This window comes from Dipodomys ordii, unplaced genomic scaffold, assembly GCF_000151885.1.
Source record: "Dipodomys ordii isolate 6190 unplaced genomic scaffold, Dord_2.0 Scaffold194, whole genome shotgun sequence".
Classification (NCBI taxonomy): Eukaryota; Metazoa; Chordata; class Mammalia; order Rodentia; family Heteromyidae; genus Dipodomys; species Dipodomys ordii.
This window is the reverse complement of record NW_012267410.1, coordinates 1,417,717-1,440,693: the sequence shown is the minus strand read 5'-3', so window position 1 is coordinate 1,440,693 and position 22,977 is coordinate 1,417,717. Positions and strand designations below refer to the sequence as shown.

Genomic DNA, 22,977 nt, shown 5'->3' with positions numbered 1-22,977 from the left:
AACATAGTGTCTTGTACATCTCATTGTTACAGTGGGTCAACCTGACCCCCTGTATTTCGGAAGGAATTATAGGCAGCTTCTTTCTGAGGACCCTTCTGTCATAGATGTTTTAAACTCAAAGGCAAGTTGCCACAGGTTGAAACAAATGCTGTGGCATAGAAAAATAAGTTCTTATTTTTAAAATTTGTTACAGTATGTGTGGCTTGAAATTGTAGAGTATAATACATTATTGACTACCAAGTTTCCTTTTGAGGAACACAGGGATACATTGTTTCTATAGCCATAATTAATCTTTGTGGTCCTTCGTAGATAATTTGATGTGTTTTATGTGTTTTTACTTTAAAACAATATATAAGACATTCTCATAGTGGAGTATTTTATTGAATGTTTATGCTAGCTGGTCTGAAATATTAAATATCCTAAATATTTGCATATTAAATATGCCAAACTAAATATGAATTCTAACTATTAGTACATTTTTATTTTAAAAGATAAGCCAATTATAAAAGTGTCCAATAACTGTAATTAAATACTGCTGTTGGCTACCTATATATCTTTTTATTTCTTTTTGTCTGGCTTTTTATTAGCAATCCAATGGGGAGAAGATGGCCGCCCATTTCATTTTCTCTTCTATACTGGCAAACAATCATATTATTCACTAATGCATGTAAGTATATAACATCTATGATAAATATGAATTGTATCTACAAAATTAATGATATTACAAATGTTTTCCCCCTTCAGAGTTTAGTGTTTTAATAATGGCTGAAAATAAAATTTCCAAGGTAAGGCAGTGTTAATGAAGTGTTTTATATATTTTTTATTTGATAAAGATAAATCTTATAGACTTTGTGCTGAAATTGTTTGTCCTTAAAATACTTTCACTTGCAAATTGAAATTATAGTGCACCTATATGCTTGGAGGCTAAAGCAAGAGAAAACCCTGAAAACCCTGTTAGCAGGACCAGAAGACATTGAATTTACCTTGAGAGTTGTCTGTACTTTGCGTCTTTTATTCATATGAAGTTTTTGCTTTTCACGGGCTAATGCAGTGTGAGTCCAAACCACACCTGAAAAATGTTTCTGTTCCACTTTGACTTCCAACTGCGATTTAGTCTATTGTGGACAATTTTTGTTTTGTTTTAAGAGCTGTGTTTGATAGTGTGCACATTTGGGAGAATTCTCCAAAATTACCGTGAAAAAGAGCTGAATGCCACTGCATCCCATTTTAAAGGGCAGGATCCATTTTATTTTTAGAACACGATGTCAAGTTCTATTTTAGTCGGTATATGAGTTTTTAAAGTTACAGGAATATTTATGGGGCTTCCCCCATCTACGGTCCACTTTCAATGGCTTGAATCAATGTGCCCATTTACTCTATTTTTTTAGACTTATCTGCTGTTTATTTGTGCTCCACAAACCCAGAGGACAAAATCCCCACTTGTCAGGTACATTTATTTCTTGGGGGAAAAAAAAAAGAAACCTTTCTTTTTGCTTTTTGTTGACCTTGGGCAAATGAGCTTCTTGCCCTGGCAGAAATGAAATGAATGATAAATGTAGAGTGTGTCTTTGCTGAGTAATGGAGCTTCGACTCTTGCTTCCACTGAGGCTTTCTCCCGCACAGCCCGAGGCTGCCCGAGGACCCCTGCTGTTCATTTAAATAGGTATGTCAAATCTGCCTCCAAACGCTGCTGGTTTGATCTGTGGTAATATTTGTGAAGGTTCCATATGGACTTGAGCCCCCTGCAGTGCTAAGAAATAATGTACAACGCTTCATGGTGCAGACGCAAATTTTCTCTGAAAAGGGATGCGGTGCAGTGTTTTAGCTGTCGGAGGGGATGATGGAGCTGACGCGCTAGGCCTGTCAACTTGTTACACGGATGGGTTGCACGCAGCGAAGCTGTGGAAAATCTGTGCCTTTTAACTTTTCTACTTAATCACGGTTGTAGCATTGCCTTTAGACTGTATGCTACATTAATTCTCTTCCTGCCTTCTGCCTTTCATCCCAAGTTTCACGGAAAAAAGTAAAGCATGCAGGTCTTGCAGAGGAGCCTTATCAAACAGCTGTCATCTGACAAGCCATTTGCATTTGTTTTGGCTGAATCTGAGCAACCCAAGGGGGAGATACTGTGTTGCATTCCATCGTAATGAAGAAATTACACATTGTGGAAGAGCCCCAACTTTATTTTTAGCTCAATTTTAGTTTATGTGTTTTACAAGGCTTTTCTCTAGAAACTCAGGCTTCTCAATAGATAAGAGCTCATCCTACTCTGGAACTAAAATGCCACATTATATATCATACTAATAATCACTCTTTGTTTGGGGGCAGTGTAGGTGCTATTACATACGCCAGAGTTCCTAAATGCTTGCCAGTCACTTCAGCATCACTATGGCAGATGTCATTAATTACAAGGGAGGCCACACCAAGCACACAACTCTACCTTCTGGTGCTGGAACTTTGGAATAGCACCTAAACGTTCTCAATTGAACTCAACACTAACTGGGCTAAAGTCAAATGGAGCACTGCACATAAAATCCCTTGTGAAGCCTGGATGGTTCAGGTGCTTTCTGTCCTTTGTTCTCCCTCTCTCAGTGGGAGGCAGAGGTGGTAGGGACGCCCCCTCTCTCTTCTTATCCTGAGTGATCACTTTGCTATCCTCCCCAGAGCACAGGAAGACTGACAGGCTTGAAAGGCTTGAAAATGAATCTTTGTTGCTATTTGTTGTTATAATTTTTTTTCCTCTGTGACAAGGGAAAAGGCACTAAGCCAAACTGTTTATCCCCTTCTTTGTCCAGCTATAATTGCGTGAGACATGGCAGTCTCTGGCCGGGCTTTTGACAAGGAAACCGATTTCAAGCCCATCCCATGTGTAGCTGTGTGAGGAGACTGTGTCTGAGGCCAGTTAACCTGCCTTATTTTCTGTAATAATAAACTGGTCTTTGTAGTATTGAGTGACTGTGCATATTGCGTGTACATACTACTTTATAGCAACTAAGAAAAGTCCTGCTACAGTTGACTGTTAAGGATAGTATATAATGTTTAGTGAAGACTGTCCATTAGTTTTGTGGAAAATGAGATTTTTGAGGAAAGATGACAAAGGAAGTAAACAGGCAGTTTATTGTTTCTGCCCCAACAGTGAAGCCTGGTAGGAAATGTGAAGTGAAGGAAATGTCACCGTTCCTTGAGGGTCTCACACCGACTGTATCACACTGTAGAAATTCATTGCAGGTCTTTTGGAACACCCATTTTCTTATAGACATAGTGGTCCATTGGGGTCCTGGGAAAGTAATATCCCAAATATTTTATAAAACAAAGTATACATATATAGTGAAAAGGTATAAAAATAATATGGACATGGTTTCTTAAACTGTAGAAAGTAATTTGAAGAAATAAGAGACTTCCTAAGCTCCTCAGAGAAGACCCATGCTTCGCAGCACAGGTTGACCTTGCTTGTTTTTACTCAAAACAGGCAGTTTCCCATTCCCTTAAGAGTCATTTAACCAGTAGAACTTGCATACTCTTCAGACAAGATTTAGGGCTTCAGTTTAGGTTTCGGAAACAGAAGGAAAAAAAGAGAAAGAAACAAAAGAGGCCTCTTGAGACAGCTGAGTGAAAGCATAAAAGAAAAGGAAGAAGACATAAATGTCTGCCAAAAAAAAAAAAAAAAGCTTCTTAGACTCAATGGTATAGTGTTGGCGTAGTATGCGTAGTATATGTGAGACCCCTGGGTTTGATTTCGAGCATTCAGAGAAAACAAGAGAAGGAAGAGAGGAATAGAAAGAGAGAGGGAGAGTGGAGGAGATGGAGAGAGAGAGAAAGGAATGGGAGAGAAAATGCTGTACTGTGCTATGTAGCCCAATAACCAAATTTTTTTTAAGTAGCCTAGATTTAGGCTAGGGAGAAACCCTGTGTGCACAGTTAAGGGGAACCAAAGTGCTAGGCCTTTGGGCCTATTTAGGGTGACCAGCAGGTGGTAAAGGGAATAGTGGTCTATAATCATGACTGAGACATTTGCAACCTTGGTTGACACCATTCAGCTTGTGCAGCTCAGTTAATTTTAAGAAAAATAACAGTTTAGGTTTACAAATTTTGCTAGTATATGTTCTTGAAAAATTAAATAAAATTCACTAAAAATGAGTTGAAAATTGTGTTCACTTTCCCATTGCTGTAACAGAATATCTGAGATAATCTGCTTTAAAAAGTAAGGTTTATTTTGACTCACAGCTTTGGGGAGATAATATACAGTCTGACACCATGTTTCCTTTTTCCTTTTTTGGTGGTACTGGCTCTGGACTATGGACTTTGTGCTTGCTAGACAAGTGCTCTACTACTGAGGCACATCTCCAGCAGCTCAGAGCTTTGGAAGTTTCAATCTATGGGCAGTAAGCCCTGATGCTTTGAGGCCTATTGCAAGGATAACACATAATAGAACAAAACTTCCCTGTGTCTTGGTGAGAAAGTGAAAAAAAGACCAGTGTCCTACACTCCCCTTCAAGGGCCCAACCAGAATAACTTAGAAGACCCCCACTAGGCTCTGTCTCGTAAACCTCTACTACCTTTCAAAAGTGCCACCTGTTTACCAAGCCAGATCCTTTGGAGGCCCAAAGCATAGCACAAATCACATGAAGCTCATGGAAGGTGACTAGTGACTGAGAAGTAGGACCCCTTTTGTCAGATATAATTTATTAAGTCAAGGCATGTCTGTAATGCAGCTTTTCCCAAAGTGCTTTCTGTGGACCACTGGTTATGAAATATTTTTAAGGGGGTATGAAGTAAAATTAGGTGAGAAATGTTGTATCATGGACTGAAGAACTCAGGATGTAAAAACTCTGTGAAGGCTGCAAGGAAAGTTGTTGCTTTAACACACTGGTGCTCCAAGGAAGATGCATCTCAGAACCCTTTGTGCCCAGAACACCTTTTAATGTCCCAACAAACCCACGTTGGGGAAAGTCTTCACAAAATTCTGAAAACTGTATGTTGTGCTTGTAAGAATTGCTTTAATATATTTTCTTAAAATACAGGTGATAAAGTTTCCCCAGTTTTCAATAAGCATTTCAGAAATGTTGCATAAGTTTGTCTTGCCCAATCTCTTACAAAAAGATGGACATTCAATTCTGAAAACTGCACTTGACATTCAGCATTATATGAAAACTTCACTTGAATCTTAGGAATAAGTTTACAAAAAATTAATGGGATATATCTTATTTTTATTTATTTATATTTAAGTAGATGTACAAAGGGGTTTTAATTCCACAAATCAGTTTTAAGTACATTATATCTTGATCAATGTCACGGCTTTATCATTCTCCCTATCTCAAAGTACTTCTGTAAATCAAAGAAATGACATGGCCAAAGGAAAATTACACTAAACAAATATATAAAGTGAAGGACTAAATAGTTCATCATAGACAAACTATTGTGATACATTGAAAAAAAGTTTGATATGCGAAAGAGGTATTTCTAATCATCCTAACTTAGAAACAGAACTCACTCTCTGTGGCTGTGAAAGAAGTTTCTGGCTTATTCAAAGGTTGCCCAATTTGTTTTAGATGACGTGAGTATCCTGAGTTCTTAAAGCCTGAGACCCGCAGTGCAGAGGTGATGCAGGCTCAGGAAACTAGGGCCTCCCCTGGAATATTGGGAAAGTTTTCCTTGGCTTAGAGATGTTTCTAGATTCTCTTTGTGACCTTGCAGCAAGTATTTAACACTCTTAAATGTAGTGCTATTATCTTTAAAACTAGAATTAACTAGTGACCCTTCTCACACTGAGCTATTATAAAATAGCTGTTTTACAGCTGTGTAAAGTGCTTATTTTTTTAAAAGCTATGGACTGATGGCAAGGGATATCTGCATGCTGTTTTAGGACTTCTTGGCAGCCGGAGTTAATTCAGTAATTAATTCAGCAGTAGAAATTGCTGTTCTTGAGGTATCTTTAATGTACATTTCCTTTACATATGAATAACTACCATTGTATATTTTGCGTGTTCCAAAGATAACAACTCGGAAGGTTACTTTTCGAAAGCACAGATTCACCTTATTGCCTCTATGTTGATTTTAATCAGATTGCTTTTTTTCTCTAACGGTATGATTGTTATATGATTTTAATCTAAGAAATAAAAATATGCAATATCTGAGTTCCTGGCACTTTGATGTTGCCATGCTAGGCAGAGGGCTTTCATACAGCCTGTATCTGAGACTCTTCTTTTTATATTGGATGGCACTACACCATAGATGGGTAAGCTCTACAACATTCACTTAAGGAACACTGGACAAATAATAGAAGTATGGAACTTGAAACTTGAGGTACATAGCAGAAACTTCTCTGAAATATAGCTGTGTTTATTTCACGTAATTTTGTTTGTCCCACTGTCCAAAAGATGGAGATGGTTGTTATTTAAGAAACTGATTTTTTACTTTCTCAAAAACAAATTATATACCTGAAGTTGAATCTAAGGTGATAATTACCATTAGTTTGTTACTATTTACTTTGCATGCCAAAAACAGTTGACTTTTCCTATACCACCCCCACCTCTTGTTTACCCAGGAAAGATTGGTATTTCTATACGATTAATAGAACCAAAACAAATTTTAGAAGAATACTAAAAATCATACTGCTCATGCTTTGGGAAAGATTTTAACATTTCTTTTCTGTAACCTGAGCATCTGGTATTTTCAAATTAGGCACCTTCTAAATTTGACTCATACATTATGGAAATCTGATGACATGAGGGGTGGATAGGCTTGCTTTGATTTTATGAAATATTAATCGTAGCTGTGATTAATGATTCAGCATTTCACATCTGGGTTATTCCTGTCATATTTGAAAATTACACTATTAAATACAGTACATAAACTACGTGTAGATTGGGGTCATTCTAATTCTCTAGTGTTCCTTAAAAATTAAGTGGAAATTTAACAATATACCAGCAGCTACCAGTGAGAATCTGTGATGTTGACAGTTCCTGGCATATTTTATACCCCCGTGGATTTTTTTTTAATGTAAATTAGAGCCATCTCTTCAAGGAGGTGAAGCTGTAGATGGACTTTTCAGAGAATGTTAGCTCTAAGGTAGACTCTCAAGAGTGGTTTTATTATAGGGAAGAGGATGAAGAAATAGAAATGGTTCACAAATAGATTACCTGATTCTTGAAAGCCCAGCATCACCCCTGCTAGCATTCTTGACATTAGGTCAGGCCCTGTGTGTGCCAAGCACTTTATGTATGTTTTCTTATTTAAAGAACTAGATGTACCAGGCAGTGTGACTCAGTAGTAGAAGTGTGCTCAGCATGCATAAGACCCTGAGTTTAATCCCAAACATCCCTCTTTCCAAGAAATGAGGAATGTATAAAGTGTCTTGAGGAACTTTAGTTTGTCAGATTACAACCAGTTATAAGCAAGCATTTGCCTTAAATGAATGGATTTCACCATGTGTGAAATTCCATGTATATTTTTCATGAGTTGTTTCCTTCTATATTTTTCTATTTTACTCTCACATTATATATAAATTACTATGGCTGTAAACAGAACACTAAAAGGAATTGACATTGTAAGAAAATAGTTCAAGAAAAATACAGGCTTAAAGCAAAAACTGCTCAAAAGTCATTGGAAAATGATTGTCAGTTTAACAATCCGAACTTTGACTTGAAACTTACTTATGAAGAGTGCTGATTATTGCTATTTTAGTTACGTGGGCTAGTCCACAAAATTAAACACTTTCAAACAGCGGAGGGAGGAAGAATATCACTGTCATTGGTGTTCTCATGAGTTCATTTATGCTTATACCATCTTGGCATTCTCCAGATCTCAGGCCTGAGGAGCAGGCAGTGCTGGGCTTGCTTCCCTGTGTGTGTCCCCCTTTACCCTGCTCCCCCACCCCGATGCAAACCCTCATGGGGTCATTCTGCCAACATGCAGTTAGCATGTGTCTGTCCACTTGCTGCAAATGAGGGAGGATTCAGGAATTGCATTCTAGAAGCCGAAGCATAGAGAACATTTTGTTAGGGGCTGGAGATTGTAGCTCAGAACTAGAGGCATATTGAATGGCACAAGACCCCAGATTTGAACTAGCAACCCCCCTCCCATACACAGATTAGTTTAAACACATGCTAACCACAATCAACAAGGCTTTTTACTTCTTGGGACAAGTTGTAAAATTAGGTATTATTTATATAAAATTAAATATTAGAGAAGTGGTTCCACTATAAAAGCCATGAATTTAAGTGTAATTATCTCTGCTTAAATTGCACACTGCTATGTAAATTGTGATTTTAGGAAATAGTTTCCAGAGTTTTTGTTGTTTTAGCCACCCTCACTAACATGGAGTTGTACAATTTTTATATTTATTTTTTGTCAGCTAAAGTTAAGTGTGCTGAAATTATTGTACCATCCTTTAATTTGGTGAGAAAGAGTTTTATTAAAAAACCATTTTTATTTTATTTACTCTAACATTGAAATGAGGAGAACCCACAGGAAAAAATATGGAGTTTCCTCAGTAAAAATGTACAATCTCTTATTTTAACCTGTATATTTTATTTGCTGCAGGAGGTATATGGAAAGGTAGTCCAGTTAGAAAACCGCAAAGGCCCACTTCCAGAAAAAACTGGAACAAGGTAAGTTTTTGTCTTGCATGAAAACTATGTATACTTTGAACTAAAATGTGATGCTTAATGGATACTAAAGCCTTAACTTTGTTCAGTGTTTCAACATTAACCATTAAAATTAGGGTTCCAAATAGGAACTGAATTTTGTTTAGGAGGAAGCAAATATTGAGGTTATTTTTGTGACTAACTCTATCAATGACTACATTAGGATTGAATGTCCTCAGAATTTGTTATGCACATTGATTCAGCATTTGCACACTACTTGGTTTTGTTTTGGGGACAAGGTTTCACTGTGTAGCTCAAAGCTCACCCGGAAATCACTATGTAGCCAGGCTGCCCTTAAACTTCTGATCCTCTTAACTTAGTTTCCTGAGTGCTAAGATTACAGATATGCCCCCCTCACCAGAGGTTTTATATTTGTTTTATTTATTTTTGGAATTTTAAGGCTTGTGCTTCCATTCGGCAGTAATAAATAAGACTTATCAACATAGGCAACCAGTGTAAAATTGTGGCCTATCTATCCACATATGTTCTCTCATGTGAAGAGTCAGATCTATGGACACACCTTGTTTAATTTGCAAATGTGTTAGTGGTCCTTTATGTGGATGATATTACTACTGTAGTCCATTGACAGGTTAATTTTGTGCTCTTAACATTTTCAAAGTGAATTATGCAAACATACTCGTTAGTCTTTAAGAAATCTGGTAGTTTGTAGACACCCATAACTCAAACCTTTACTTAGGACACTGAGATCAGGAGGATCATAGTTTGAGACCAGCCTGGGCAGAAAAGCCACAGCGTCCATCTTAATGGAAGAAGCTGAACATGAGGGCTGTGCATCTGTCATCCCAGCTATGACAGAAAGCGTATGTATGGGGTCCAGGGGTCCAGGCAGGAAGCAAAACCTATCTCAAAAATAACTAGTGCAGCTGGGAAGGTGGCTCAGTGGTAGAGCGCTTGCCTTGCATGTATGAGGCCCTGGGTTCGAGTCCTCAGGCCCAGAGTTCAGGACCCATGACCAAAAAAGAAACACATAAATACTCAAAAATAACTAGTACAAAAAAAAACCTGGAGGCATGGCTCAGTACTAGAGCATCTTCCTAGCAAGCGGGAAGACTAGGGACTTCAAACTCCAGAACTATTTAAAAGAAAAAGAAAAAAGGTGGGGAGAGAAGGAGAGGAAGCCAGTGCTTTTTAAATGAGTTCTATGATAGTGTATTTACCCTTTAAACAAAACATTTGCTCACATGGGTGTCTTTTCTAAAGTAGATTAGAGAAGTAGAATAATATTTCTCAGAAATACTATGCTTAGATGAAAGCATTACTATATAACATGAAACTATGCCTTCCAATTATGAATTGCTACTATATGTAGGATCTTTTGTGATACAATTCTAATTGCATGGTTAATTACAAAGAGAATATATGTGATATTTTAACAGAGACCTGATTGGCAGCAGATGGCTGATTAAGGAGGAACTAGAAGAAATGTTAGTGGAGAAACTGTCAGATCAAGATGTGAGTAATTAATCTTTTTAATTTAAGGGGACCTGTGCCGTAAGAAGGCAGACAATTGCTATATTAAGGGTCCTAATAGTAATGGTCCTCAGAAGCAGGTGTTCCTAAGACATTAAAAAAAAAAAATCACATTCCTTGTTGAGTTCTGCTGTGGAAGAAGGCCCTTTTCTGTGGTCAGGACAATGGCTTTGCAGTCTCCAAACCCTGCTTTCATAGTGCCCTCATGTCTTCTGCTAATGGTGAGTGCAAACACCATTCCAGGGAGAGCAAGAAAGGAAGCGGCACCTGACTACTTTCCTGAAGAGCAGTGGTCTTCATCAAGGCATCTGCAGACCCATCTGTGTTACAGTAGCTGGGAATTCTGGTTGCAAACTACAGGGTCCCAAACCTCGCCCCAGCCCTGGCACAGAATCCCCAGTGGGCCATCCAAGAATCTACCTACTGAACCAACTGTTTTGTTAAATATTCACCCAGCTTTATCAGAGGAAGTTTTATGTTTTGAATATTCAAGTGTTCTAAATGACTTCCTCCTGGAAGGTGTGAACAGACATAAATTTCAGAAATCATCCAAGACAGATTTTATTTTTCCTCTGAGGCAGTGACCAACACTGTTAGTACCTTTCCACCTATACAGATTTTAAGTCACATCTTTCAACTGTTTTCTTTCTCCTTTTATATATTGGAAAATTAATGATTTAGAAAAGTTGCAATTTGCCTAAGCAAAGTATTGGGCCCCATTTGTTTAGTGGTAGGTCTGAAGTAATATTTTTTCTTTTCTGTGTGTGTGTGTGTGTGTGTGTGTAGTAGTAGTAGTAGTAGTAGTAGTAGTTGTACAAAGTAGTTTTGTTCAACATAAGTACAATGCATCTTGATCAGTGTTGTTCCTTCCATCATTCTCCTTAAAGATAATTTCTGCTGTCCTCACTACCAAGAATTGTTGCATCTGATTCTAATGAAAATTCCCTTCACTTCTTCAGTGAATGATGCATCCTATCATTGTTTCTTCTGTTTCTGGCCACTTAGACTTCTACAAAATTCGGAGGATTTTTATCCTTCATTTTGGAAGTATTCTAAAAAAAAGAAAAAACTTCAATAGAGACATGCGGCAGTGAAACAAAGTGAGCTGTATATGATAACCTTCTACACTTTGGGAGTATTGGGGATCAGAAGAAACCCTGCAGTTTGTGGCTAGTGTTGGGCTGAGTGAGGTGTAAGGGTCTTTGATTTCTTACACCTTAAGCTCAGTTCACGAGCAGTTGATGTCATATTTGTGATGACCCTTGGAAGTTTAAAAATAGTTATCTGAATTGTGTTGGGTTGGAATTGAGAAAAAAGGACATCAGTAACAGGAAAGACTAGGGCTCTGGATACTGGCGACCACAGGTAGATAGCCATTTACTCTTACTTAGAAACTTCCTCTTTCTCTTTCTCTCACTCCCTTCACCATTCTCTCCCTCCCTCCTTGTCTCTCCCCCTCTCTCCCTCTCTCTCTTTTTTTCTCTCTCTCTCCCTCCCACCCTCCTACTGGTAGAGCTCAACTCAGGGCTAGAGTGCTGTCCCTTAGTTCTTTCACTCAAGGCTGGCTCTCTACCACTTGAGCCACACCTCCACTTCTAGCCCCCTCCTTTTTTTTAACCTTTGGTAGTTACAGGCATGAGCTACTGGCACCTAACTGCTACCTCTCGTATAACACAAAGGTGTATTTGTGGCAATTCTTTTACTGTTGATCTTATTAATGAGATTCCTAAATACCCCAAATTATTATCAGATTTTCATTATAAAGACAAGTAGCTGCAAACTCAAGTATAATTTTTAGGGTTGGCAAACCCATAAATGAGGTTATGAAAACCTAGGTTTCACAATCTATATTAACTAAGGATCTCAAGTAGTAGTTGTTTCCTTCTCCATAAACACTTTAGAATGATTATTCTGGCTTCTAATTTTAAGGGGTTAATACCAAGTTGTTTACTTTCTAATCACATGTTCAAGAACTATTTAAAAAAATGCACAGAGTAGCAAGGATAATTTATTTCAAGAGGTTGCCCTTTAAGTCAAGTATCTCTTGAATTTTTAAATAGCTTGATTGTTCAGTTTTAAAGGAAATCATAAACATTAAAGTAACACAGCTTGAAGAGCCAAAAATATATTTGCCAAATGTATTATGAACTATAATTTGAGAGGTACATTTTCTCAAAATCAGACTTTCCATTTTACTATACATAACTTACTGGAAATAGTTTCTCATGCTCCTTCTGATATAGTTGTAATAAAAGAGTAAAAATTACACTTGAAGATCACTAGATATTTTTTGAAAATGAATTTAGATCACAATATCATAATCATAATACAGAAAAAATGATTTTTCTTTGAATGATAAATCTCTTTGTTTCTGGAAAGAAAAGATTTAGCACTATGCATACACAGAAGAGAGACGCATCTGCACGCTGTTTTAAAAGCAGCATGAAGATGCAGAAGTGTCATCCTGTCAGAATTCATCAAGAAAAGCAACATTGGAAAGATCAAGTATATAAAAATAGAAAAAATTTAGCAAATGCAATTACACTTGCATCTTCTAATGAATTTTTATTGTCTGCAGCATATGCAGTTCATCCGGCTGCTAGAAAAGTTATTGACATTGCACTGTGGTCCTGATGAAGAAGAATTTGTTCAGAGGTTCCGCAAAAATGTAATGATGCAGTCTAAAAAGCAGCTGATTGAACCTGTGCAGTATGACGAGCAGGGAATGGCCTTCAGCAGGAGCGAAGGTAATGGCACTCCATGAAGAGAAAATAAGTCTAGTGAAGATGGAGAGACTATAATTACTGTCATTTGCTCTTGCTCTCCCAGATCCCTTTCATTTGTATCTCTTATAGCTACATTGGAGTTCTTAGCTTTAAGCGTCTATTGAAGTTTTGAAAAACTGAACTTACCATTATCACAAGAAAAAAATGAATCATAGTGGCACCTCCTTAAATTTTTCAACTGATAAAATCAACAAAATATTTATAATACAACTTTGTTCTCAAAAACTAAAGCTATTAGGTAAATCCACATGTCAAATACAAAAACTACATACTAGAAAAACCTGAGGCCCTCCCTTGACTTACATGGTATTTACATGTGATCAGAAACTTTTGGCCAATCTGCTTGTAACCCTTAAAAATGTTGCCTTATTCCTTTGTCATTTTCAACTACTGTTTTCAAAAAAATATGATTTTTCCTGTGGATTTCTGTCATTTCTGTCCGTTATATTTCATTATACTCTTCACTTGTTTTTTTAAAATTATAGTGATAGATATATTCTTATTGAATATAAAAGAACATTATGCAAATTGGTTGTTTTTCATAAGGTAAATGAATATGAATGACTGTTGGCTGTTGAAACTAATTTGAAATCATTTCAGTATTCTAAAATGGAATTGTAGAGCAGAATTACCCCCAAAGTATGCTTTATTAACATCAATTGTGGTGTGCCTTAACTGTTGTACTTTTGTTTGATTTGTAGTTCTAGTAGAACTCTCTTATATACAGCATTACTATTCTGGGAAAACTATCCTAAATAGAGTTTTACTTTCCTCAAAGCATTGGTCTATAAGGTTTTTGTTAATAGGAATTTTGCATTTTTAAAGGAAAAAGAAAAAGTGCAAAAGCAGAAGCCACTGTTTACAAGCATGGAAGTGGAAAAATAAAAGTGAATGGAGTCGATTATCTTCATTACTTCCCAGTCACACAGGACAGGTTCGATGTTGATTTTGATTTCTGTTTTTAAAGAAAGTATGCATTATAATACATCATAATCAATTAAGAAGACAAGGACTTCTAATTGTTTGCCTGATGGATTGTTTCCCTTCACTAATATAACAAACTAGCTAAAGGGAAGTTGTTGCTTGACCATGCTTAGGTGTATCCTACATTCTGAAACTCTATACCACAAGGTAAGAAAAGCAGATTTATACCTTCTGATTTTGGGGTATGTATGCATAAACAAAACAGCAGCCCTAGAAACAAGCCTTGGTGCTTGGGTCAGGGAAAACCACAGATTTCCTATGGCTTACATTTGTTTCATTGATCATTAGTGTTTTTTTTTTTTTTAAAGTATGCTGTACCTTTTTAGACTTTTTCCTGTTTAAAGGAAATTGATTGTACATGTACTGAATAGGCAAATAAACGTGACATTCAAAGATTAAAATAAAAGCTCATCATCTTTGCTTAGTTACCAGTGCTAAATGTGAGTTATGTTTTTTAAATTTTATATCCTGTGGAGGCATAGATATTCATCAAAAATAGATATTACAATTCTTCTAATCCCTAAGTGTAGTTATCTTAGAGCTATCTTTGAGAGCCTATATAAAGGCCTCTTCTTGAGACGATTATTATTTTTCCAGTAGTTACTATCATTATCCATGAGTAGCTCAAGTTCTGTATGATTAGTTCCTCCTTCCTAATCCTTCTTCTGTTTCCTGAATGTGTTGTGGTATTTAAGGTCAAAAAGACTGATGTTTATCTGATCCTGATGCTTTCGTAAGGAAAGGAGGACCCTTCTAAAATGGGATAAACTTCAGGACAGAATAATTACCTCAAGAAATATATGCTTATTGTGTTTGTGTGTGTGACTATATCAAGAAGTGGCCCACTCTTGACTATTTAATATGAATTAAATTAACTGTGCCTTCATCCCCACAGGCAAAGGATTGGAGGAAGCTTAGGAAAAGCCAGAGCATCCCTTGGCTTATCTTCTACTTACTTTTTTTTTTTTTTTTCCTGGCCATGGGTCTTGAAATGAGGGCCTGGGTGCTGTCCCTGAGCTGTTTTTTGCTCAAGGCTAGCGCTCTACCACTTTGAGCCACAATGCCACTTCAGGATTTGGGGATGGTAAATTGGAGATGAGAGTCTCACAGATTTACCTACCACAGCTGGCTTTGAACTGTGATCCTCAGATCTCAGCCTCCTGAGTAGCTAGGATTACAGGTGTGAGCCACCAGCACCAGCTTGTCTGTTACTTTTTGTGCAGATATACCTCCTGATGATGTCACAACAAGTCTCTATTGCAGCTGCATCTCAAAATTCAGTTATATCCTTAGGGTGCTTATTCTTAAACTCATCAAGCCTTTACTAAGGATCATTGAGCCCAGACTCACTCTGGGCTTTGAAAAGATACCCATATTATGTCAAGGAGCATTTGCTTGAGAAAACTTAACACTAGTCTTGGTGGAAATAGATGCACACATCCTCCTTTACCTTACTGTATGGTCTTAGGGAGACCCTGCTGGCTTTCTTCTTTGTAGAGTACATGGGCACTCATGAAGCCAGCAATGAAGTAACCACTGGCTAATCAGAAGACCACACAGCCAAAAATCATAGATCTTAATTCTAGTTCTGTTTCTTAGCTAAGTTGCCTTAACCAAGATGGTTCAAAGTCACATCACATCTCTGATTGTGAGGAGGGAGCTGAACTTGATTCTGAGAAGCTTGCCCCTTAGTCAGTTGAACTGCTCACTTCTTCCAGGGTCCTTTTTGGGGGAATGATTTTACACAGACAGTAACTGTTCACAAGGAATATTGGCAGTGTTGCCTGCCAGTATCATGAGAAGTTTTTTATTCATTCACTCGCATTTACAACAAATACGTATTTATAACAAATTTTTTCCTGTGTTCTTGGTCCTGTGGGATACAAAGGCTGATAATATTTCTGGAAAGGCCTTTTGCTCTGTCAGGCAACCAGTACAGCAAACCTTAGTTGATTATCCTACAAGAGAAATACATTGCTCATACAGCACTAACCACGTAGAAGTTGAAACATGGTTAGCATTTTGAGCAATTACAAGAAAATCAGAGGATATATTTATGCCAGAGAAGTGGCATTCAGAGAAAATCATTTATTTTGCTTACTTATTTTTAAAATTATGCTGATTCATGTCACCAAGACAAAATAAAATGTGGTTCTTTTAACTCATATTCATCTGAGTCCCCTAAGAAAAGACAATGAGTGGTGAAATAATTTCATGTCACTTAACCACTTTTACAGACCAGTATAGTTGAAAGCATTAGCAGTATAAACATTATTTCCGGTTGCTAACCCTTTGGAGTAGCAAGCTGCAACTGTCAAAGTTTGAGGGCAAACCCTCTATGGTGATTCTACACCTTGCCTAGCACTCTGCCACTTGAGACACATCTCTAGTCTTCCTTATGGTGGTTTCTTACTGTCACCATTCTTGTTATAGTATATCTCTAGGTAAATTATGAAATCTTTTTCTGAATACTAACCTAGTTAGTTATATAAGTTTTGTTAAGGAATCTTAAAACTTTAGGAACTAAGAGATAAATGAATGTTCAAGCTCCCAAAGAATTGGCCGTCCAGAGCTTCTCTGTAACTTCTCATGCAAGCCCACTTTTTTGGGGTGATGCAGAAACCTCCCTAGCATCTATACATGACAGACTTAGAGATTCTGCTATGTAATAATGGAATTAGATCACTAACCTCTAATTTTTTTTTCAGTTAATATGGCTACTACTTTTTAGACTTTTTGCTATTTAGAGGAATTTGTGTATGTTTGTGTGGTGTGGTGTGTGTGTGTGTGTGTGTGTGTGTGTGTGTGTGTGTATGAAGCAAGCAAAGAAACCTGACATTCATGAATAAAGGCTTTGCTTAGTTCTACTGTGGCCTTAACGGATTATTGCCAACACTCCAGAGATTATTTTGCTAGAGTAATGCAAAGAGTAGTGCTTGAATGACCTCTCGTATTCATCTGTGAGCTTAACTGTTAAAATAAGCTTTATTTGGGGGTCTAGAAAGCTGCAGTGTCAAACCAAGCAAACAACTGCTACACACACACACACACACACACACACACACACACACAATTTATGGACCTTCCTAAACTGGGAATGTAACTAAATGGTAGTGTCACACTTGTCTAGCATACACAGGCCTTGGCTTCAATCCCCAATACTGTAAATTAAATAAAAATTAAATTTAAAAATTTAAAAAGTCCTGGACATCATACCTAGTACATAAATGATAATTAGCAAATGCTTGTTGATGTGAGTAAGCAAGTAGTCAGAGAAGACCCAAAGGTCATGATCTTGTATAGTTCCCATCTGGGACCCCATGAGTGCTCACAGGTCTTCAGAGCAGGCCTGATTGGCTACACACTTAGAGAACCTTAGTAGGAAATAGTTTTGATGTGAGGAGTGGAATTAAACGTAGTTCTGGTAACTTTAAAAAGTAACCATTATCAGTTGGGTTGGTGGTAGCTAACACTGGTAATCCTAGCTACTCAGGGGGCTGAGATGTGAAGATCAAGTTTAGAAGCCAGCCTAGGCAGGAAAGCCTGTAAGACTCTTATCTCCGATTAACTACCAAAAAAGGCAGAAGTGGAGCTGTGGCTCAAGTAGTAGAGCATTAGCCTTGAGCAAAAAAACTTAAGGGCAAAGCTCAGGCCTTGAGTTCAAGCCCCAGGACTGGGGGAGAAAAAAAGATAACCATATCAGGATAAATAAACATTCTGCATTATGCAAATACATTATACTTTAGTAAATCAAAATGACATTTGATAATTGCTTGAGAAGGCCTATTAATTTCATATCTGATCCTTCAATCCAGAGAGGGTTGATTCAGTTGATTAATAGAGTTCCCCAACTTTAAGACTTCTTTATGATGTTATTTTCACACATAGCAAAGTTCTCATGAAAGAGGAAAGGATAAACAGTAACAGAGGCTATGCCTATATTTCCTATGTGGTTTGTTGCTGCAGCCAAGAAAAAGAGATGTAAACCTTCCAACCCAGCAGTGCAGTCTAGACATTAGCAATGTCAGCGTTTCTGTATCTTGGTGTAATAGATTGATTAAGAGTATGAAAAGTGTAACATTGGCATGACTCACACAGTTGTTACAAATACATGTCCACAGAATATGCACAGCTTGTGAAGTGGAGAATCCGTACAGGAGACCTAATCCCATGTGTTTGTGATGTGCTTTAGAGAACAGTTAATGTTCCCTTTCCACTTCCTGGACCGGCTCGGAAAACATGATGTGACCTGCACAGTCTCCGGCGGTGGGAGGTCAGCCCAGGCAGGAGCCATCCGCTTGGCCATGGCCAAAGCTTTGTGCAGCTTCGTCACTGAGGATGAGGTGGAGTGGATGCGGCAAGGTATGTGTCCAGGCTGGAGATCCATGATGGCCCAATGTTCCCTCCCAGGCGTTCCTCTGAATTTTCCAAAGTTAGTGAATAAACATGAGAGAATCAACACGTTGACATCACAGCTGCGGGGCTCGCCCAGAGCCCTCACAGCGTTATTCAGGTTTGATTTCCACAAAGTGAACTTAATTTTTTTTTTTTTGAGCCCTGCTAAGATACGCAGTCTCAAGGCCAGGTACAGTGTATTTTGGCCTTTTGCACAGCTTTTACAAACTTTAACTGGTACGTTGCTCAGTTCCATTTGAGGCAAATTGTGTTTTTTTTTTTGTCATGGAAATATATAATCATTGTTAGGTACGTGATAAATACTCCTGGTACTGCTTTCCAAAATGACTGGAGAATTTCCTTCTTCTCTACTATGATTTTAGTTTGAATTTTATTTTTTCTGTGTAACCCTGTTACATAGACATGAAGGAGAGTCTCCATGTAGTAATTGATTCACGCATGAGCATAGGTCTTAAGTGAATCAGAGCAGTTGGAGCCGATGAGTGTCCTCACTGCCTATGAAAGGGCTAAAGCTGTGTGAGCTACTGACCACCTGCATGCCCAGGGAGAGCCACTCAGTGCTATGGTCTGCAGCTCTCTGGTTTGCCTGTTGCCTGCCCTGTAGCCCCAGCCTCTGGGAACAGTATAAACATTGCCCAGTAGCTTAGGCTACTGAAAAATCCACTGGCTTCTAAATAGTGTGCCATTATACAGGATTCTTTTATCTACTCATTAAAATAATTTGATAGCCCCTGACTTCTTAACCATTCTACTAGTTTGAGATGGGTTGTACCTGCCTCAGTCTCCCAAGTATTTGGACTGTGAATGTGCACCACACCCAGCCAGTTAATTTAAACCAGAACTTGGGTGTTTTGTACAAAATATTGTTCTATTAATGTCTGCTCTTTAAGTACACGTAGACAAAAAAAAAAAAAACTTGAGTGTGTACTAAATGGTTTTCCTTTGCTGTTCATTAAAGGACTCAAAACATATAAGCCATGTAGCCAAGGAAGTGTTAGTATTGGAAAAGGAAAAAATAAACAAGGAAAGCTAGAATCTGTTTATCTTTTTTTAAAGCAGTGTCTTTTTTTCAAATGTGTATGGTGAGTCTTGCTTGCTTACGTGTACATTTGTGTACACTGTTAATGTGTAGTACCTATGTAAGTATACAGGACACTCCTATCACAGTGAACAGTGACTGTACCTTTATCTGAAGAACAACAAAAAATGAAAGGGGTTAAAAAACAAACAGGAGTCATAATTCTTAGAGCATACAGGAAAGCAGAGTCAAATATCACTGGTATTTGTCTCAAATATTGGAAAAAATATCCCTGAAGAACGAAAGCAAGCTGCCATCATGAGATTTATATGAGTTGCTAAGTCATTATGGGTCTGGTTGCTTTCTTTCGGGTTTTTTTCTGACAACATTTGCCATAAAATCATGCAGTTCAGCTACTCATCTGCCAGGCAGTGTGCATTTTGGATGACTCATGAAGGTTTCTCTTCCTACCGCAGCTGGACTCCTCACTGCTGATCCCCGCGTCCGAGAACGGAAGAAGCCAGGCCAAGAGGGGGCCCGCAGGAAGTTCACCTGGAAGAAGCGCTGAGGGGAGGCCAGACGGGCGAGGAGAAGCTGTGTCTCTGCGCCTGTGCACCTGCCACATGGCAGAGTACGAGTCAGAATGAGCTGTGAGATGGTGTATTTTTAAATGCAACTTTGTAAACATGACTGTAAATAAACAAGTAGAATGTTAGCTGCATTCTGCTGCTTCATTTCTTAAAACGTCCATAAGCTAGTTATAGAAGCATCATTCATGAAATCCTTGATACGAACTGGAAAAGTGCAGTCGGCAAAATCCAGTCAAAGCCTCATTTTACAATCGCGAAGAGCCTGACTTGTGACTGTTGCTCATTTAATATGAAGCCTGGACTAGAGCTCGCTGTGCCTCCTCCTGTCATGGCCATTCTTGACCCTCTTTGGAAATGGAGTGATGAAAGTGTTCTTCAGCATGCCGAGTGATCGCTGTCCATCAGGCCAGTTGTGGACATAGCCAGGCAGGAAGGCAGCCTGTGAGGTCACTCCCCATGACTGTAGGACCAAGGGACTGTAGGACCAAGTCCTTTTTGGATAAGTTGTGGTTGTATTTTGATTGTATATATTTGAAGTGTACTACAGGGGTATTTTGATGTACACAGTGATCACTATAGTCATTCAGATTAACATGACCAATGTCAGATAGTTTACTTTTCTTGTGGAAAGGACACCTAGAATCTTCTCTTCTAGCACATTCCCACTGTCTCTGTTGGACATTATTAGATCATCCCACACTGCAGTGACTTTTCTTGCCCCATTTCTCCTGCCCACCCTGGTAAACCACTATTCTGCTCTTTGATTTCCAGCTAAGTGACATCATGAAGTTCTTGTCTGTCTGTGCCCCCTAATCTCACTCAGCTTAATATTCTCTAGCTTCATCCATTTGTGTCCAATATCAGATCTCTTTTTAAGGCTGATGTGCCACAGGGGTTTTTGTTTTGTTGCTTACGTTAGCTATGGGGCGGGGTTTGGGGGCTCATTGTGACAGTTGCACTAGTTTACAATGTATTCCAATCAATTTCATCTCCTCCCACTTTCCCTGCCCCTCTTCCCCTCTGCAAAACACTTTCAACAGGTTTTACTGTTCTGTTTTCATAGTTGCAAATAGTCTGATTGGACTGTATTCAGCCTCCTTCATCCTCCTTGTTAGCTCAGCCTCTCTTGCTAGTACTCACCCCCTCCCCCACACAGAAGTGGCTGGACTCTCAGTCATAGCTAAGGGTTACATTGTCTCCCCTCTGACACCCCTCCCCCCCTCGTGCTCTCCCCTCCCCTTCTGGAACTTGAACTCAGGGCCTGGGTACTATCGTTGTCTCTGAGCTTCTTTTGCTCAAAGCTAGCACTTTACCATTTGAGCTACAGTTCTGCATTCATCTTAACAAACTTTAAATGAAAAATATTTACCCCTCCAAGACAATTTCCTGCAGTTTTTAGTGGATTTTTAAGGGGAAGCAAAAAGCAGTTGGTATGGGGTACTTTAAAATCCATTTCAATACAGTTGCCTTAAATAAGAAACCCCTAAGGATGAGATCTGCAAAGCTTAATCTCTTTTTATATGATTTCTCCATAAATTCGCTTTACAGATTCCTAGATAAATGTTGAGATGTGTATATATGCATCAGATTCATACAGAGTAACATAACATGGTGGGAAACTGAGTTCAGAACTTCCCATGGTACCCAGTGGACTTAAATCTCAGATGGACCTCCAGGAAGTATGCCCTGTGTCTCTTATGTAGCAGCCATGAGCAGGTTTTGTCCAGCTATGTCGACTTGGCCTCTGTCTGTTGGAGCATGCTTCTTACCACTTAGAAGGGGGCTAGTTCCTCCTGGTGGCAGGTCAGCAGGTGGCTGCTTGTCAGCATTTACTAAGTACTTGTTAGGTTTGACTGGCATGCTGGCTATCACTTCTCACATTGGCCACTTCCAGGGCCAGCAAGTGGATACACAGATTCACAGGGAAAAACCCGGAGGACACAATGGGGCCTTGAAGAACCAACCGCCTTAACCCTGGTAGGGAGGGCAGCGAAGCCGTGGTGAGGAAGAAAAGACCTCTGTGTGCTGGGAATGGTCTGGCAGGCCTGGGGGCTGTGAGGTAGGAGTTGGGCTGGAGGAGGGGGCGGGGCTTGTGGTGTCATGGAGATAGCAATAAGCTGAATTACAACAACATTGGTCTCTATTACAGGACATTTGCCCCACACACACACATTTGGCTTTTGTTTTGAGGGGTGAGGGTTTTTGGGTTTGGTTTGGTTGTTTGTTTTTTAATAAAAGAGATAGCTGGGTGCTGGTGGCTCATACCTATAATCCTAGCTAGTCAGAAGGCTGAGATCTGAGGACCATGCTTGAAACCAGCCTGGCAGGAAAGTCTGTGAAACTCTTATCTCCACTAAAACTACTCAAAACAAGTCAGAAGTGGCACTGTGACTCAAGTGGTAGAGCACTAGCCTGAGCAAAAGAAGCTCAGGGACAGTGCCCCAGGCCTTAGAGTTCAAGCCCCAGTACTGGAAAAAAAATTAAAAAGTAAAATAAAAAGAGGGATACAAAGTATGCAGTACAACCAAGACATCTGAGCCTTAAATTCTACTGCCCTATGAGGCCCAGCTCTGGAATACAAGGTCAGAGAAAGGTCGTGGAAGCCCTGCCAAGAGGCTGAGGAGATCCTAGGAGAGCAGGGGACTGAAGGTGGATTGGAGTAGTGTCCTGCCGACCTGGACAGACCTGAAAGAGTGGACTTATCACTAAAGAGATAGACGAGAAAAGAGGGTGTAAGAATGACACCGGGAGGTCAGCTTAGAGCCTCCTCAAACACCTAAAATGCTTGGCCCACAGTTGAACGTGGGTGGGACTCAGGGGAGTCCCATTTTCTGGGATGCTGCCGAGAGAATGTCACCTGGACCAGGATTTGGACCATGCGCTGGGATGGACCAGGAGGAAGCTCAGAAGGGACTATTATAGCTCTCAGGTCTGGAGAAGCCACTTTACAGTGTAAGTGCTAAAGGAAGGAGTTGGACAGCAGGAAAGCCAGGCGGAATTTAAGTGCTTTCCTTATGGTGTCAGATCACAAGGAAACTCCCTGCGAG

General features: G+C 39.0%; 1 protein-coding gene across 1 annotated transcript in view; it reads left to right on the top strand.

The window, feature by feature from the left end:
• The window catches only part of Mrps9 (mitochondrial ribosomal protein S9), a 71,640-nt gene extending 51,569 nt beyond the window's left edge, over positions 1 to 20,071 (top strand). Inside the window, exons 5-11 of the mRNA XM_013034712.1 lie at positions 588 to 667; positions 8,542 to 8,609; positions 10,043 to 10,118; positions 12,715 to 12,883; positions 13,748 to 13,856; positions 18,099 to 18,268; positions 19,817 to 20,071. Coding sequence (XP_012890166.1) covers positions 588 to 667; positions 8,542 to 8,609; positions 10,043 to 10,118; positions 12,715 to 12,883; positions 13,748 to 13,856; positions 18,099 to 18,268; positions 19,817 to 19,908 — 764 coding nt within the window. The 3' untranslated portion in view covers positions 19,909 to 20,071. The remainder of the gene's footprint in view (positions 1 to 587; positions 668 to 8,541; positions 8,610 to 10,042; positions 10,119 to 12,714; positions 12,884 to 13,747; positions 13,857 to 18,098; positions 18,269 to 19,816) is intronic.
• Positions 20,072 to 22,977: the final 2,906 nt, after the last annotated feature.